This window comes from Ipomoea triloba, chromosome 14 (genome assembly GCF_003576645.1).
Source record: "Ipomoea triloba cultivar NCNSP0323 chromosome 14, ASM357664v1".
In the NCBI taxonomy this organism is placed as follows: Eukaryota; Viridiplantae; Streptophyta; class Magnoliopsida; order Solanales; family Convolvulaceae; genus Ipomoea; species Ipomoea triloba.
The window spans coordinates 16,737,018-16,756,321 of record NC_044929.1 but is presented as its reverse complement, the minus strand read 5'-3'; the positions used below and the strand labels follow the sequence as shown (position 1 = coordinate 16,756,321).

The following is a 19,304-nucleotide window of genomic DNA, read 5'->3' as shown; positions in this document are numbered from 1 at the left end:
TATTAATTTACACATAACAATCGGCACTAATAATTAAAAAAAAAAAAACAGAAGAACTGCTGGAGACGTCTGTTTTTTTTTCTTTAATTTTATTATTATTATTATTTAATTATTTTAATTATAAAATTTTATTTTAAAATTAGTAACCACCATGTCATCACAATTGTAGGTAAACATGTCAATTTGAACTTTTTTTTTTCAAAACATGTCAATTTGTACTTAATTGCATGAGTTTATATAGTTCAGGAATCCAATTGCATTCTTTTTTAGTTCGATGGCCTAATTGCAGTTTTGTGTGTAGTTTAGTGGCTTATTTGACCCTTATTCCGAGAAAAATGATATTACTAATTGATTTAAAATATAAAAAGATTGTAATCTATATTCTATACTATATATAAAAGTAAAATCCTCCTATTTCATTCCCCGCCTAAACTTTTGTAGTCAATTAATTAAATATTTTATTGGTCAAATAATTAATAAAGCTTATTTGTTAAGAAAATGTAAAATAAAAATTAACTAATATCTATTAATTGATAATATGTATACTCACGTATCAACACTATTAATAAAAGTAAAATCATTTATCGGGAAAAGAAAAGGATATTACTAATTGACTGAAAATTATTTAAAAACTTTAATAATTAATTATACTTTCCTTTTGGAAACTCTAAGTTATTTAAACTTTAAAAAAATTAATTGAACATGGGTTGTTAGATTTTTATAACAATCAAAATTAATTCATTCAAATATGGAGGAGGAAGATAAAACTAAATGCAATATGGGGAAAATGAATATACTTAAAGTATAAAAGTATAACATATATTAGTGTAATTGACTAATAATAATTGCCTAATAATTATTATGATAATTAAGTTAAGCATTGGTCGTTGAATTTATTTTTTATAATAATTACAATTAATTTATTTCTCATTTTATCATATTTATTTTAGTAATAATATAATTATATAAGTCATATTACTTATAGATCTTTTTAAGATAATTTTAGACAAACAAGTCATATATTATTCAATTAATTGAGTAATATTTTTGTACTAATCTTATAATCAAATAAATGTACACGTTCAATATTAGAATTTTTTATAATTTCATCTTTATTTTTATTATCTCAATATATAATAAAAAAAATTTATCCACGCCCGGGTAATTGGACAATTATTTGTTCTAATTCAAAGGAAAACATCAGAAAACATAATCGATCCAATCAATTTCATCAATTGCGCTATATAATATTCGATGTTATAATATATATAATTGTATATTGATCCAAATATTCTTTAAATATTATAACAAATCCATTCCGTACAACGCACGATCATATACTAGTAATGCNAAAATATTTCAATAATAATATTCTACATCATTAATTAAAAATAGAACAGAAATTAGGTAAAAATACCAGTGGATCTATTATTCTAATTGACTAATTAACTGGAAAAAAAATCGACTAAAAATGAATCTGATATTACTAATTGACTGAATATATAAAAAGAAATGAATATTAATAATTGACTGTAAATAAAAAAAAATCCATAATTAACTAAAATGAAAAAGGAAATGGTCATATCATTGCAATTTAATTAAAAAAGGAAAACATTCTACATCATCAATAATAAAGGCATATTTTAAACAATATTAAAGATAAATTAAAAATGGAACGAAAATTAAAAATGAAACGAAAATATTTCAATAATAATATTATACATCATCAATTAAAAATGGAACGAAAATTAGGTAAATATTACTACGTAATTCTTTTCATTTTTTCTAGATAAGGTTGCCTAATATTAATTTACACATAACAATCGGCACTAATAATTAAAAAAAAAAAAACAGAAGAACTGCTGGAGACGTCTGTTTTTTTTTCTTTAATTTTATTATTATTATTATTTAATTATTTTAATTATAAAATTTTATTTTAAAATTAGTAACCACCATGTCATCACAATTGTAGGTAAACATGTCAATTTGAACTTTTTTTTTTCAAAACATGTCAATTTGTACTTAATTGCATGAGTTTATATAGTTCAGGAATCCAATTGCATTCTTTTTTAGTTCGATGGCCTAATTGCAGTTTTGTGTGTAGTTTAGTGGCTTATTTGACCCTTATTCCGAGAAAAATGATATTACTAATTGATTTAAAATATAAAAAGATTGTAATCTATATTCTATACTATATATAAAAGTAAAATCCTCCTATTTCATTCCCCGCCTAAACTTTTGTAGTCAATTAATTAAATATTTTATTGGTCAAATAATTAATAAAGCTTATTTGTTAAGAAAATGTAAAATAAAAATTAACTAATATCTATTAATTGATAATATGTATACTCACGTATCAACACTATTAATAAAAGTAAAATCATTTATCGGGAAAAGAAAAGGATATTACTAATTGACTGAAAATTATTTAAAAACTTTAATAATTAATTATACTTTCCTTTTGGAAACTCTAAGTTATTTAAACTTTAAAAAAATTAATTGAACATGGGTTGTTAGATTTTTATAACAATCAAAATTAATTCATTCAAATATGGAGGAGGAAGATAAAACTAAATGCAATATGGGGAAAATGAATATACTTAAAGTATAAAAGTATAACATATATTAGTGTAATTGACTAATAATAATTGCCTAATAATTATTATGATAATTAAGTTAAGCATTGGTCGTTGAATTTATTTTTTATAATAATTACAATTAATTTATTTCTCATTTTATCATATTTATTTTAGTAATAATATAATTATATAAGTCATATTACTTATAGATCTTTTTAAGATAATTTTAGACAAACAAGTCATATATTATTCAATTAATTGAGTAATATTTTTGTACTAATCTTATAATCAAATAAATGTACACGTTCAATATTAGAATTTTTTATAATTTCATCTTTATTTTTATTATCTCAATATATAATAAAAAAAATTTATCCACGCCCGGGTAATTGGACAATTATTTGTTCTAATTCAAAGGAAAACATCAGAAAACATAATCGATCCAATCAATTTCATCAATTGCGCTATATAATATTCGATGTTATAATATATATAATTGTATATTGATCCAAATATTCTTTAAATATTATAACAAATCCATTCCGTACAACGCACGATCATATACTAGTAATGCATTAATAGAAATTATGAAATATTTATAACGGTGTATTCAATTTAGAGTTTTAATGATTTTTGTAGATTATTTTTAAAAAAAAATAACTTTTGTAGACATTTTAGTATGAAAAAGTTTTTACAAAGTTAAGAAAATCTGAAAAGATTTCAGTTATTTAAAATCCATTGAATACACTCCTTAAAATCTATCACGTAAAAATTCTTTTAAATACGTTTAAATAGAGTGATTATGCCAAAGATCTTGTGGTCAAGTCGCATCCAGTGTCCCGATTAACACTCCCACATGGATAATACTTCAAATAGTATTAAAATATTATTTTATAAAAAAAAATATAGCTAAGCAAATGCACCCACATAGAAAGAAAAACTAAAAAAAACATACAAGGCCGAAACGGCAAGCGCCACCAATTTGAAGTGAAGTTTGATCCCGCCATGCAACATGAGTTTTCTGTTGTCTGCAGAATAGGATGTACTACGAATCCAAAAACATACATGCAAAACAAGGTAAACAGACAAAGTGCTATGCTATTACAATCGCACATCCTCCATAGATACTAAAACTATATATACAAACCATAATAGTCATCATTCCAACTTTGAATAAATAAATTAGTAACCCTTGACAAGCCTCAGCAGAAAAACATTGAACTTGAGACCTTTTCTTCTAGTCGGGGCAACTGAGAAACTGGGGCTGGACCTGCTTTTGATCCCCCACCACCATGGCTTGAAGACTTCTCAGATGTATCCTCAAATTTCATCCACTGTCCTAACTGGGTGGCAGCCAAATGAGCATAGCAAATAGGAGCAACTGCACACATCAACATAGTTAATGAAAAGCTCAAACAAAGATGGAAGAAACTATGAGATAGTGGCAGCAACACATTACAATATTTAAGACAGAAACTAATTGTGGATGACAAATTTGAAAAGTAAATGTTGAGATAAGCTTAGTGAAATAGACAAGAGAATTACCAACAGATATAGCGGTGGTGCTCTTTTGGTACCTGCAAAAAAAATATCAACAACTTCACTATCAATATCTTTTAAAGTTAGTGTTCATGTATAAACAAATAAAAATAAGATACTGTTTTCAAAAAATAAAAATAAAAATAAGATACAACAAATAAAAGCCAAAATGCTATTACACTCCACTACTCACACATAAGATAGGCTGTGCACAAGTTCTTGCAGTTCATCAGCTGAAAATCTAACCTCATCATAAAGAACATGGTAGTGTGTTGGTCTTGTGGTCCCCTATAAAATAATTATTTAATAATGTAAGGATAAGCCGTATCAAGGTAACATAAAGAAAGCTTACAGATCTATTCATTATTTAAGCATTTCAAATAAACTTAATTCAGATCAAATGGAATAAATTTAAACTTAGATATTGCATAGATGCGCAAAAGAAAAAGACCTTATTAAGTACTCCAAACTACTATAAAATAAACAGAAATCCATGTAGGAAAGGGCAAAAATATAATACTTACAATCATTCCCGCATGAGCACACAAGTAAAAGTCATTGTTTTTCGGATGACAAACTTTACTATCAATAATTGTCCCTGCACTCAAGGGAGCATTAAAATCAGCTTTGTCCTACGCAAAAACTAATGTTGTATATGCAGTTTAATCTGTAATACCGGGTTGAACATTATCAGGAGACCCAGGTTGGAAGAACTTGGTGTGATGATTCTTCTGAGCAACAATGACTGTGAACTTGGGTGACCATTTCTCATCAAGAAATTTACAAGCCTACAAAAAAAGCAAAAAGAAACTTTAAAACATATTTTGTTTTGTTTTTTCTAGATCAAACTCTTCACCAAAATGGTACCTCAATGATCTGATCAAGTTCAATGTTAAGAACTTGATTGAATTGGGATTCACTGACACCATCCCTGAAAAGTTGAGAGCAATCAGTAAAATTTTAGAGGGAAAAAATGGTTCTCGCAAATCATAATGTTCCAGAATGTGGTTAAAACTGACTTTCAAACAATGGAAAACATCTAGTAATGATACTGGCTAGACTTTAGAGTTGAGAGTAATGATTTTATTAGTTCAAATTGTCCATTCCCCACCGATAAACCCAAAAAACCAATGAAATTTATCTCTGCTGTAGTGATAATTTTGATTCTCCATCTAATTACTTTACACATGACTGATTTTGGAGATTTCTTGTTTTATTTCCTGACATAAACAAAACAAGGAAAAGGAAATGTTTCCTTAAATATGACAATTACTATAACATTAAAACTAAATCCACATTTAAGTGAGGTTTAGATTTCCTGGTTGAGATTTGAATGCATAAAACACAAGGAAGAAATGGCAAGAAAGACAAGAGAGGCTACAAATTTACCTGAAGATTATAATTTGGTCAGGCTTCCTTTTCCCAGAACTAACATAAAAATCTAGCAATTGCTCCCTGAAAGCAAGAAGTTTGAATATAATCACAATGGCAACCTATAACTTTATTTCAGCAAATGCAATTGGAATAAATTTTCATGACTCAGAAGACAAGGAAACTAGAATATTAATTGCATGTTCAAGAGCTTCTATGGTCCCTACATAAAATAATAAATTATATTATACAAACTAATTAAGGTCAACAACAGGATAATACTCTCCAATTTTTTTTCAGAAACTAAATAGTCAACATTTTATAAGCTGTCTATTTGTAATAGAATAATCTCTGAACTCTGATTTTATCCTAGTCCTCTTAACATCAAAAATAAAAGGAATATTTAATTGAATCTTAGTTGAGTCCTACCAAAAAAAAAAATTCTAATTTTTCATGAGACAACACTTTGGAAAATTGTTAGAAGTCACTTGATAGTGATGAGTTTAATCATTCACATACATTAAGAACCTAGCCTCAAATCTGTGGTCTTGTGATTGATTTTAACGCAAATTATATTGTGGACCATGATCATAGCTGATACTGCAGTTGTGTTGAACGGATACTGCAGTTGTGTTGAAAAGATACTGCAGTTGTGTTGGAAGGAAACTGCAGTTGCACGGAACAGAGGACATTCATCCGTTCAACACAACTGCAGTATCCGTTTAACACAACTACAGTTCCAGATGGATGACACGGCCTCTGTTCCGCGCAACTGCAGTTCTCTTTCAACACAACCGCAGTATCCTTTCAACGCAACTGCAGTATCAATTCAACACAACTGCAGTATCAACCATGACCCATGGTCCACAATGCACCGTGGACCATGGTTCACAGTATAACAACTGTGATTTTAATGACAACCAACCACAAAAATAGAATTACCTCATAATTCCATCATCTTGTGTGTCAGAAACACGATTAAACAAGTTATCAATCATTTCAACCTTTGCAGACTGAGTACGCACTGATGCTCTATAACGAGAAATAAGAGGCCACTGCCTCGAACTCACAACCTGTTCAGAATTATAAATTATAAAGTGAAGATAAAAGGCATACAAAATCAAAATCAACATTGAAAATAAATTTCTTCTCACGCATATGCATAACCACAACTTTTAAAGAGCCAAACAGAAAAGTACATAACCAAGAAAATTGGAACAATAAATGAATCAAAAGAAATTAAAATTGAAGGTGCTGTGATGTACCGCAGCAATTGATGGAACGTCAGTCTGACCAGGAGAGCCATGAGACACATCCATCCCAATAATAATGGTGGGAGCCTTTGAAAAAAGGGGGGAGAAGGAGAATGTTCAACAGTCAACATTGAATTCAGCCCTCCAAGCTGTAAAGAATCAGAACATGATTTAGGAACAAATCTGATAAATTTGAAGTGAAGCAGGAGAAACAAGATGAGAGAAAGATGTTTAGTATCTTCATCTTCAGAGTCAAAACAAATGCTAACTACTTGTCACCTTGGCATTGATCTTAAGGAGGCAATTTGTAAGATATTGATCATTCACTCTGGTTGGTGACATGCATTGAGTCACAATTCCATGATCAGCCAGATTCTTTCGTTTCCATGGCCCTTTAAGTTTCAATAAGACAAATAGACAATTATTTTGAATAAATAGCTTGTCGGGATAGCTCCATCAACACAAAAAGAGCAGAAAAATGAAGAGGCGTATTAGATAAACCATATACATCACAGTTCTTTCTTTCAGGCAACAAACAGAGAAGGAACTTAGGTGCCCCAGGAAGCTTGGATTGGATGTCTTCAAACATTTTCTCTACTCTCACAACAGGTGGAGCTCGTCTGAACTGTGGGTTCTCCTCAAATACATCAAAAGGGGGCTCCACGCTCTTCAAAGATACAATCAAAGACATCACTAGCCAGTCACTTTCAGTTTAAAAAGAAAAAAATACAGTAACCTGACAAAACATACAATCCCTTTCATTTCTCCACATTTCATCAAATCTCTGACAAGGCCACGTATATCACAGCGTGCAGAGAAATTTACAACAGCCCAACGTTCAATCTTTGCTGGCTCCACTAGTTTCTGTCCATCACACCAAGACAATGAAAACTAGAGTTTAAAAAACTACCATAGTGATGTGTCAATACAGGTGAGACCTGTGTATTTTAAAATAATAATAATAATATATTTGTGAAATATGAGAACTCTACCTTGTTATTGAAGTTCCATCTCCCATTTCGAGGAAAGAAATCCTCTCCATTTCCAACTTTCAACTGTGATAAAGCAAAAATTTGCCATTAAGTTATAGCTCCACTAATTACAGTAGTGATTCGTATCATGTAGCACTAGGGAAAAAAAAAACGAACAAAATGAACTTTCATACCTTCAGCAGTCAGCAATACTTTACATAAAACTCTTAACAATAAATAAATACTCTGTAAATAAGTTACAAAAAGCATTACAGATTTCTTACTTTTGGGGCAGGCAGAACACGACCCTCAATCTGAGTGAAGTTATTATTGATTGATATGCCACATGAATTAAGCAGTGGCTCAGCATCATAGTTGTTGATTTTCAGTGCCTGTAACAGTCAAAATAACACCTGAGAGCATGAACAAAGTATACTAGAAATCATTTAAAACAAAATATAATAACCTACATTACTTAAAACTTGCATCCTCTCTTGAGGCTTCTGTCTTGATTTCTCCACCAGAGAAGCTCTTTGAAAAGTGGAGAGTGCTTTTGTGTATCTTTGCAAGGACACCAATGAGCACAACTGGAAAATGGGGTTAAAGTTTGAAAATTAAAGAGGGAGCATAGACTGATGTAACCATTCAAAAGCAATATTTACCTCGATAGGGAAGTAAGTTGGACGTTTTGGCTTTCCAACATTGATACATGGTAAATCAGCAGAATAGCGCAAGTCTATGTTACGTTGATTAACAAAGTAATCATAAACAGTCACTTCAGTGTTCTGAACTTCACCATCATCATCCTTGCTTTTCTGCTTTAAAGTAAAGCTACAAAACACAAAAGAAATAGGTTCTATAGACAAAAAATGAACATCAAAGGAATAAATTTGGGTGTACATGATTTATTGTTTATTCTTCATTAGCCATGAGCTATATAAGGCATCAAAGAAAAGAAAACAGATCAGGAAATATACGTTTGCTCTCTACAGCTCTTCTCACTTAATCCACTTATCTTGTACTCTTGATTTGTTGGACTTGTAGTCACTCTCAGATTCTTCAGCATCCTTTTAGCCTGATTAGGCCACGTAGAGGGAATGATTGCTTAGACATGTATGCACAGAGTTACTTTTCTTTAACCACAATAACACATCAAGGGCAAAGCAACTTTACCTTTGCCCAATCTAGAGAAAATGGATCCTTCGCATTCTGATTGGCGATTAAGAAATCTACCACAGGCCCAGGTTGAATTATCATTGTGGTAGATGTATCTGCAAGGAAAAAAACATCATTGGATAACTGAAAGAGCTCTAAAAAATGAGCATGCTGATAGATATTACCAATGTTCAAAGACAGGCCACCCTGAGTGGTCCTGAAGCTTGAATGGAACCCTCGACACCCAAGGACACCACCTCCAACACTAGCAAAATTTTTTGGGTCATTATGGAAGAAGGATTGTCGAACAAGCAGGCAACCCCTGAGATGAAAATGCATAGGACATATCCATTGAGCCAAACTGAACAATTCTCAATTGATCACCAAAAAACTGAATAGTGCCCAACTTACTGCTTCGCAGCATGCTGCCTCAATATGATATCCAAAACCCTCAGCGCTTCTTGAGAGTTCTCAGACTCTTGTCCCCGCAAGGCATTTGCAATTGCATTCATAGGAATTTTGGCAGCAAAGCTAATCTCCACCTTATAAGTCTTTGATCGGTAAGGGCGCCGTAACCTTTTCTTGTCACCCTCATTAGGACTCCCAGGACTGCAGTTACCATTGTTCCTATATAAAGGAGGCAGGGGCAGGGTATAAGAACACATAACAAAGAAGAAAAAGGATGGAAGGAAATAAGGAGGGCAGGAGGCAATATGCCAAACTCAACATTTCCTTGCAAACAAACCTATTTGAAGTGACATCCTCAAGAACAACTGTGAACTCAAGTTTGTTTCGAGGAAGTGCACCAACTGTGAACAAACTCTTTTCACCATCATATGCAAATTCTTTTTCAGCTAGTTCTGTATCATATGTTTCGTGCACTCTATCCAAGACTTTTCTGCCAATGCCTTTGCTATCCACTGGACGACCATCTTCATAATAAAGGGCAACCTGTTTATGAATGAAGTTAATAAATGAAAAATGTACATACAAGGTTAGGGAATTCAGTTGCTAATACGGGTGTCAGCATACACTGTAGTGAAAAAAGTGTCCATCATTTTTAGACACATTCACTTTAAAGTGATTGGTAAGGATAGGAATCTTTTGTCCCTTGGACCCAAACCCTCGTCTAGCCATAGGAAGGCGAGGGGCCTTTTTCTTGGTAGAATCTGCTTCAGCTTTTACTGGAATAACATCTGAAGGAACCGGTGGTGGAGGAGGAAGAGCCTCAGCTGCTCCATTGTTGTCTTGCTCAGCCATCACCACAAACTTCAACAAAAAATTAGAATGTTAATAATAGATTATATTAAGAAAAATAATCCAAGAACTGTAGGGTGGTAATAAATGCAAGAAACAGATAAAATGGCATGCACTCTCTACTAAATAATTTGTTTCCTCCCCATCTTTTAGTTGCATGGAGCGGTAGAAAACCAATTGAGAAATTGAAGCATAAGTTACAAGTATTTCTTAGCTACTCAAAGAAATACAGAAAACAAGTAGAGCACTTAGCTACTCAAAGAAATACAAGAAACAAGTAGAGCAGTTAATAGAATCACAACTAACTGCCCTGCTCTGATGCTAGCTCTGATCCTAGCTCTGATGCTAGCTCTGATCCTAGTCATAAAGAAAAAATGGGTTTAGTAGTACAGTGTTTTTAAAAGTGGATGATACATCTGGTTTGAGACTTTTTAATGAATTGATTTGTGTACTTAACTATCTTGATCTTAATATTAATAATTTGAAGGTTCTAACATGAAATGAAAACAAAGTGGTTCAAAAACGATTCTTGAAATAGGGCCATGGCATACAAAATGATTGGACCTGCCCTGGACCAAGAAATGCTGATAATTGTTGGAAAATTTCATTCTTAGTGGCTAATTTTTGTGGTACAAATATTTGTGAGTCAAATATTTTACACGCACAAAATGTGTAATAGGTGAATGAGAAATTGATTTTCAAAATATACCTATTTAATTGTACTGAATAGTGAAATTTGGCTGGCATAAAATCCGGTCATAGTGGTAGTTAAATGCTATTGGAGTTATGTGCACCCATATTATAATATTGGTGTGCTTCTCAATGGATGGAACAAAGCTCTATGGAGGCTGCATTTAATTCCCACGCCGTTACTATTCTAAAGCCACCAAAGTTTGTTTATTAGAAAGAGCAAACCCCTTGAATCTTTTGTCTTAGTAGAGAAAGTCTAAGCCTCTTAATTATGGCTTTTGTCTTATTATATTTGTTTAGTGGTGTACCCATTATGTATGTCTCCACTAAGTGGTATTTAATATCTCCCTTTGCCATCTGAAATGCAATACACAGAACACACTTACCTTTGCTTTTTCTCTCTGCTCAAAATTAATTCATTTGTCTTTCCTTCTTCTTCCTGAAAGAAAAACCAGAGTGCGAAAGAAAAAAAAAAAATACGAGTGTTGTTCTTCTACCTCTTCTTACTCTAAGTGTTCAACCTTGTTGTTCTAGTTCGCCGGAAATAGTATAGGTTGAGTGCTCAACTATACTATTGTAATCCATTTTATCCTGGGAGACCGACACTACAACGCTTCTAGCACCCGTGGGAGGTAGCGAATCGGTTTTAAGGAAAGTGTGTAATACACGACTTGGATTTTTCTACTCTGTATTGTTATTTTCAGAATTTATTTCTTACGAATTTAACAGTGTTATTATTGTTATTATTGATGTACTGATTTATTGTATTGTTTTCTCTCACTTATTGTACTCTTCCTCTTCTACCTTTCTGTAGTCAGTAGATATTTCGTAACAATCTTAAAACCGATCTGCTGAAAAATGTCTTCTAATATGGAAGTTGATAAGGAAGGTGGTGAGAACAACAACAATAATCAGAATAATAACAACAGTGGTGGGAATGGCAACGAGGTTGCTCATTCGGATACCCTAGTGAAAGTTGATTCACAGATTGGGGGTGGCATCACAGGGTATACCCCTACGATGCAGGTACCGGTGTCGGTACCAAGTGGATCAGTTGAAAAACTAGAGAAGTTCAAGGGGAAGAACTTCAAAAGATGGCAAGAAAAAATGTTGTTTTATTTAACAACTCTTGGCCTGAAAAGATTTTTAACCGAGCTTGGTCCTGAGTTAATGGAAGGACAGACCGATGCACAATACCTAACAGCTGTGCGGGCTTGGAAGGATTCGGACTACCTTTGCCGAAGTTATGTTCTGAGCGGTCTGTCAGATGCGTTATATGATATATATCGCAAATATGCCACGGCCAAAGCCTTGTGGAATGCTCTGGACCACAAGTATAAAAGTGAGGATGCTGGCGCAAAGAAATTTGTTGTTGGCCGATTCCTTGATTTTAAAATGGTGGATTCAAAACCCTTGATGGATCAAGTCGAAGAACTTCAGTTAATCTTCGATGAGATTCATGAAGAAGGGATGGCTGTTGGTGAATCATTTCAAGTGGCATCCATAATCCACTTACTGCCTCCAAGTTGGAAAAAGGTCACCTTAAGCATAAACGAAAGGATATGAACTTGGAGGAGTTGATTCTTCGACTTCGAATTGAGGAGGACAACAGGAATAATGATGGGACTGGTCATGTTTTTGGTGGCTCTAAGGCCAATGTTGTGGAGCACAACAAAGGTCCCAAGAATAAGGGCAAACAGAAGCTTGGTCCTAAAGGAGGCATTTCCAAGAACCAATTTCATGGAAAGTGCTTTAACTGTGGCAAAACTGGCCACAAATCATCTAACTGCAAAGCTCCAAAGAAAAAGAACAAAAGCCCTCAGGCGAATGTCGTAGAGCAAAGCAGTCAGAAAGATGAAGAAATTAGCCTTTCGGCTATCGTGGGCTCCAACCAACGTGAGTGGTTCATTGACACTGGTGCAACTAGGCACATTTGCTTCAACCGTGACTTATTTTCTACCTTTGAGACCGTGGAAGGAGAGAAGGTATGGATGGGTAATTCTGCCCAGTCTACTGTGGAAGGCATGAGAAAAGTGATTTTGAAGATGACTTCTGGAAAGGAACTGACACTGAACAATGTACTATATGTTCCGGAGCTGCGGAAGAATTTGATTTCTAGCTCACTGTTAAACAAACATGGATTCAAGATGGTCTTCGAGTCTGACAAGGTAGTTTTGTCTAAGCAAGGAATGTTTGTTGGAAAAGGTTATGTACTTGATGGGTTGTTTAAACTCAATGTAATGATCATGATGAATAAGAATAAAGCTAGTTGTGCTTACTTGCTTGAGTCTTCCAATTTATGGCATGGTAGACTAGGTCATGTTAACTTTAACTCTATACGTAGATTAATTAACATGAATCTTATTCCAACATTCCAAATTAATGCAAATAAATGTGAAATTTGTGTTGAGGCAAAACTGACGAAGACACCTTTCAAATCGGTTGAAAGGCGAAGTAAACCACTTGATTTAATTCATACTGATTTGTGTGATTTTAGATCTACACAAACAAGAGGTGGTAATAAATATTTTATCACATTTATTGATGATAGCACACGTTATTGCTATGTATATTTGCTAAAAAGCAAAGATGAAGCTATCGGAAAATTCATTCTTTATAAGAATGAAGTAGAAACCCAACTCAATAAGAAAATTAAGGCGGTTAGAAGCGACCGAGGTGGTGAGTATGAAACACCTATTGGTGATTTCTGTGCTAGTGTTGGTATTGTACATGAACGTACAGCACCGTACTCGCCTCAATCAAATGGTGTTGCCGAACGTAAAAATCGCACATTGAAAGATATGATGAATGCGATATTGATAAGTTCGGGTCTACCTCAAAATATGTGGGGTGAAGCTATTTTGACAAGTAATTATCTTTTAAATAAGGTACCTCACAAGAAGCTTGATAAAACTCCATATGAGTTGTGGAAAGGAAATAAGCATTCCTATCAATACTTGAAAGTGTGGGGGTGTCTTGCAAAAGTATTGGTGCCAACACCTAAGAAAATAAAAATAGGTCCTAAAATCGTGGACTGTATTTTTTATTGGTTATGCACATAACAGTAGTGCTTATCGATTCTTAGTACATGAGTCTCACAATCCGAATGTACACAAGAACACGATAATAGAATCAAGAAATGCATCTTTCTTTGAAAATGTATTTCCTTGTAGGTCTAATGAGGGACCTAGTACATCGAAGCAAACATTCGATGTAATTGTGGATAATGATAGTGGAGAATCTGGAAAAGAACCTGAGCTCGAGTCTAGACGTAGCAAGCGAGTTAGGATTGAAAAATCCTTTGGTCCAGATTTCCTAACCTATTTGTTAGAATATGACTCTAATATTCTAACTTGTTTACTAGAAAATGAACCAGATTTTCTAACATGTTTGTTAGAAAATGAGCCTCAAACTTATGTAGAAGCTGTAACCTCTACAGAAGGACCGATGTGGAAAGAGGCTATAAAAAGTGAAGTGGATTCTATCTTACAGAATCATACTTGGGAACTAGTAGATCTTCCTCCGGGTAGCAAGCCCTTGGGATCTAAATGGGTCTTTAAAAAGAAGATGAAACCGAATAGTTCAATCGAGAAGTATAAGGCTAGACTTGTAATTAAAGGTTACAGGCAACGTGAAGGTCTTGATTACTTTGATACGTATTCTCCCGTGACGAGAATAAATTCTATTAGGATGGTACTTGCCATAGCTGCTTTACGAGATTTGGAAGTTCATCAAATGGATGTTAAAACCGCTTTCTTAAATGGTGAATTAGATGAGGAAATCTATATGGAACAACCTGAAGGGTTTATTGTTCCAGGCCAAGAAAGTAAAGTGTGCAAATTGGTTAAGTCATTATATGGCTTGAAGCAAGCACCAAAGCAATGGCATGAAAAATTTGATCATGCGATGCTAACCAATGGGTTTAAGATAAACGAGAGTGACAAGTGTGTCGACACTAAGGAAACAATAGACGGTTACGTTATTCTCTGTTTATACGTAGATGATATACTCATCGTTGGTAGTAACGGTGAAATGATAATATCTACCAAAAGCATGTTAAATTCGAAATTTGACATGAAGGACTTGGGATTAGCAGATTTAATCCTTGGAATTAAAATTGTTAGAAGACCGAATGGTCTTATGTTGAGTCAATCTCATTATATTGATAAAATCCTTGAAAAATTCAACAAGGAAGATAATCAATTAGCTAAGACGCCTTTGGATACAAATGTTCATCTATCCAAAAATCGTGGAGTGTGTATTTCTCAAGTAGAATACGCTCGGATTATTGGTAGTTTAATGTATCTAATGAGTTGTACTAGGCCGGATATTGCCTTTGCGGTTAGCAAACTTAGTAGATATACGAGTAATCCCGGTGATATTCATTGGAAAGCAATTGTAAGAGTTATGAGATACTTAAGGTATACTCGTAATCTAGGACTGCATTATACGAGATATCCTGCTCTACTTGAAGGGTATAGCGATGCTAATTGGATATCAGATATTAAAGACTCTAAGTCCACAAGTGGCTATGTCTTCACATTAGCCGGTGCAGCCGTTTCATGGAAATCCACGAAACAAACTGTGATAGCTAGATCCACTATGGAATCTGAGCTAATAGCCGTGGATAAATGTTGTGAAGAAGCCGAATGGCTACGCCATTTTCTTGAAGATATTCCTAGTTGGGAAAAACCTGTACCTCCAGTTTGTGTGCATTGTGATAGTCAAGCTGCAATTGGAAGGGTAAAGAGTAATATGTATAATGGTAAGTCTAGACATATACGTCGTAGACACAATACCATTAAACAACTTCTCACTACAGGTGTTATCTCTGTTGACTATGTAAAGTCAAAAGATAACATAGCAAATCCGCTAACCAAAGGATTAGGCAAAGAGGTTATAGAAAACTTAACACGAGGAATGGGATTAAAGCCCTTGGAATAAATGTTTTATGGTGGATACCCAACCTAGCTGGCACCTAGGTTCAATGGGACAACTAAATTATGAAACAAGGCATGTCACTGTGGGGATTTCAGACTCCCTATCTCTCCTCGTTTAAAATAGTGACTCCCGTGCGAGGCTAGCAATGCTTTAATGATTCAAATTGTCGGTTGACATGAGTATGCGAGATACTCGGTAAAGAATCACCTATGTGAGAGAAAAGTGGGGCCGCTTCGAAGGAGAATTGATTGGGCTCAATTCTTTAGAAACTCTTGCAGAACCAGGAACGGTGTTCCATGGCCAAAACGGGCACACTCATGAGAACAGAACTAAGGTTGGAAGGTTCCTGTGTAAGATATATCATCGTCTACATAAATGACAGTACGGTTCAAAGACATCATGTTCTACCGAACAGTCAGTAGAGTAAATATATTTTCACAAGGGATGGTTCAAAGGGTAACACCTACCTATCCTATGCAGGAATTGACCGTTGAACACAATTGAGTATTCTTTTTCAGTCCCGAAAATCATTTTTTCATTCATGTGGGGGATTGTTGGAAAATTTCATTCTTAGTGGCTAATTTTTGTGGTACAAATATTTGTGGGTCAAATATTTTACACGCACAAAATGTGTAATAGGTGAATGAGAAATTGATTCTCAAAATATACCTATTTAATTGTACTGAATAGTGAAATTTGGCTGGCATAAAATCCGGTCATAGTGGTAATTAAATGCTATTGGAGTTATGTGCACCCATATTATAATATTGGTGTGCTTCTCAATGGATGGAACAAAGCTCAATGGAGGCTGCATTTAATTCCCACGCTGTTACTATTCTAAAGCCACCAAAGTTTGTTTATTAGAAAGAGCAAACCCCTTGTCTGAATCTTTTGTCTTAGTAGAGAAAGTCTAAGCCTCTTAATTATGGCTTTTGTCTTATTATATTTGTTTAGTGGTGTACCCATTATGTATGTCTCCACTAAGTGGTATTTAATATCTCCCTTTGCCATCCGAAATGCAATACACAGAACACACTTACATTTGCTTTTTCTCTCTGCTCAAAATTAATCCATTTGTTTTTCCTTCTTCTTCCTGAAAGAAAAACCAGAGTGCGAAAGAAAAAAAAATACGAGTGTTGTTCTTCTACCTCTTCTTACTCTAAGTGTTCAACCTTGTTGTTCTAGTTCCAGAAATAGTATAGGTTGAGTGCTCAACTATACTATTGTAATCCATTTTATCCTGGGAGACCGACACTACAACGCTTCTAGCACCCGTGAGAGGTAGCGAATCGGTTTTAAGGAAAGTGTGTAATACACGACTTGGATTTTTCTACTCTGTATTGTTATTTTCAGAATTTATTTCTTACGAATTTAACAGTGTTATTATTGTTATTATTGATGTACTGATTTATTGTATTGTTTTCTCTCACTTATTGTACTCTTCCTCTTCTACCTTTCTGTAGTCAGTAGATATTTTGTAACAATAATTAAGTTTTAATACATCATGAACTACTTTAGCACATACAAACTGCTTTAGCAAGATATTAAGCAAAAAATATAACAAATTAACTAAAGTCAACCACATTACTAAAAAGTTGCTAAAATACAGACAAATATAATATGATAGGTATTAAGTATTCAAAGACGCATTTTACACACCAGAGTACATAACAGAAAGAATTGAAAAAAGCAACCCTAAACTTGTCTAATGTAACACTTAAATAACATATATATTACAAGGAGAAAATAACTTTGCATGTGCTGTTTTCACAAACGTGATCATCAACCAGAATAAAAGTCCATGAGTTCTTCAAAAACTACCCAAACAGTTTTTTCAAAAATCATAAAAACAGAAACACCAAACTAGGTAAGATTACAGTCATTCTTTCTCAAAAGCACCAGGTAGCCAGAGACACCAAAAATCATACCACGAAACCGATCAAACAAAAAATCCAAACAAATAAATCCAATTATGTCAATAGAACACCGAAAACAAAGCAACATTGCAGTAACTTTAAGCCAAAAACAAAAACAAAACAAACAAGTTTCATCTCATCAAAAAACTAAAGCTAAAAACACACAGAGCACAAGCGCTGTACCTAGTGCTCAAGAGAGAAGCGAAAGAAGAAAGCAGCGAAGAACAGAAAACCCTTGAGGCTCCTCTGTACTAGTTTGTAGAAGAGATTTTTAGACAGAGAGAGAGTGCATAGAGAGAGAAGGGGAGAAGAGAGTTGAGAGAGTAACTGAGTGAGGAACTTGTTACAAAAAAAAAAAAAAGTGAGTGAGGAACTTCGGGAGAAGAGTGGCAGTTGTTATGGAACTATGGTAATGCAACACTGTTCGTCACGCTCTCTACGATGCTCCTCCACGTGTCATGGTCTTCCATAATACGACTAGACGTCAAGGGTATAACAGACTTTTCCGCATCGTTGGGTATCTTTTCTTCTGTTTACGATAAAAGGAAATGCGTTACATTACATCCGTCACCCGTCACTCCTTTGATCAAGTACAGTTAATCAGTACAGTATGTACATTTAGCCTTCCCAAATAGAGTTTTTTTGATGAGTTTTTGAAATAATTAAAACTTAGTGTTGGGTTCTTAACAATTGTGGAAGATGAATTTTTTGTGATATTTTTGTCCTACAAAAATGGGTTTTTGGCAGATTTTGGTGGGTCCTGATACTGTGAAGAAGGAGCTGCGCATAATAATTAGGTTCTTTTGTAATTTTTGAGAAGTTTTGGCAAGTGTGATTAGGAAAGATAATATGAGTAGAAAGGAAAAAAGAAAAACATTAAAGTTGATTTTTGGGCGCCTGTAACACGCCTAGACCACTGGGCGCAATTGTGCCTTTCATGCGATGCTTGTGCAGTTGAAATTAATCTGTTGTGAATCCCACTTTCTGCAAAAAAAGAAAAAGAAAAAAAATCTATTGCTTGCAGATGAAACTCTTCCCCTCTTTCTCTTCCTTATCTCTCCTCCATGTTGACATTTTTATCATAAAAAACCGAAAATAATCCACAGATGTTGATACTCTAAAATCATATAAATTGCCACGTGTTCCACTTATTCCAAGTACAAGGTAAAAGCATTGAAAAAGGCTTTGAATTTGTTCATAATACTTTGATTTATTTTAAAATCTTACTTTTAAATTGTATTTTTGTAATTTAACATAACTGAAAAAAAAAAAGGTTCATATGCAAGAGCGTGAATTTAATAAATGATTTTATAAAATAAGAATATTTCAAATTTTTAAAATTTTAAAATTAACCATTAAAATTTAAATCAGTTGTTATTTTTATAAATAATATGTTTGGTCAAAAGTGAAATAATCTCTAAACTATAGGGTGGGGCATGAAATGACGTTACACTACTTTTTCAAACTAGGCTAATTTAATGCACCATATTTACGGAGAATATGTTCATTATGGTAAAACATTTAAGTATTATGATATTTTATATTTTTTTTAAGTGATATTTTATATTTATTATTTGATTTTTTTAATAAGTTAATTGTCAGAATTTCCAATATGTAACATCAAATTTTGTA

The 19,304-nt window shown here is 33.4% G+C and overlaps 1 protein-coding gene across 1 annotated transcript; it reads right to left on the bottom strand.

Moving 5' to 3' along the window:
• Positions 1 to 3,542: 3,542 nt before the first annotated feature.
• On the bottom strand, positions 3,543 to 18,003 carry LOC116004860 (protein argonaute 4-like). Its single transcript, XM_031245047.1, is given in 24 exon segments — positions 3,543 to 3,960; positions 4,125 to 4,156; positions 4,312 to 4,406; positions 4,643 to 4,716; positions 4,795 to 4,906; positions 4,986 to 5,049; positions 5,508 to 5,573; positions 6,432 to 6,562; positions 6,755 to 6,849; positions 6,852 to 6,891; positions 7,022 to 7,134; positions 7,244 to 7,409; positions 7,493 to 7,606; positions 7,735 to 7,797; positions 7,998 to 8,105; positions 8,184 to 8,300; positions 8,376 to 8,544; positions 8,691 to 8,788; positions 8,887 to 8,984; positions 9,054 to 9,190; positions 9,280 to 9,495; positions 9,614 to 9,819; positions 9,901 to 10,137; positions 17,856 to 18,003. Coding segments are annotated over 23 exon segments (2,721 nt in total). The 5' UTR covers positions 10,129 to 10,137; positions 17,856 to 18,003; the 3' UTR covers positions 3,543 to 3,781.
• Between the last annotated feature and the right edge of the window lie 1,301 nt (positions 18,004 to 19,304).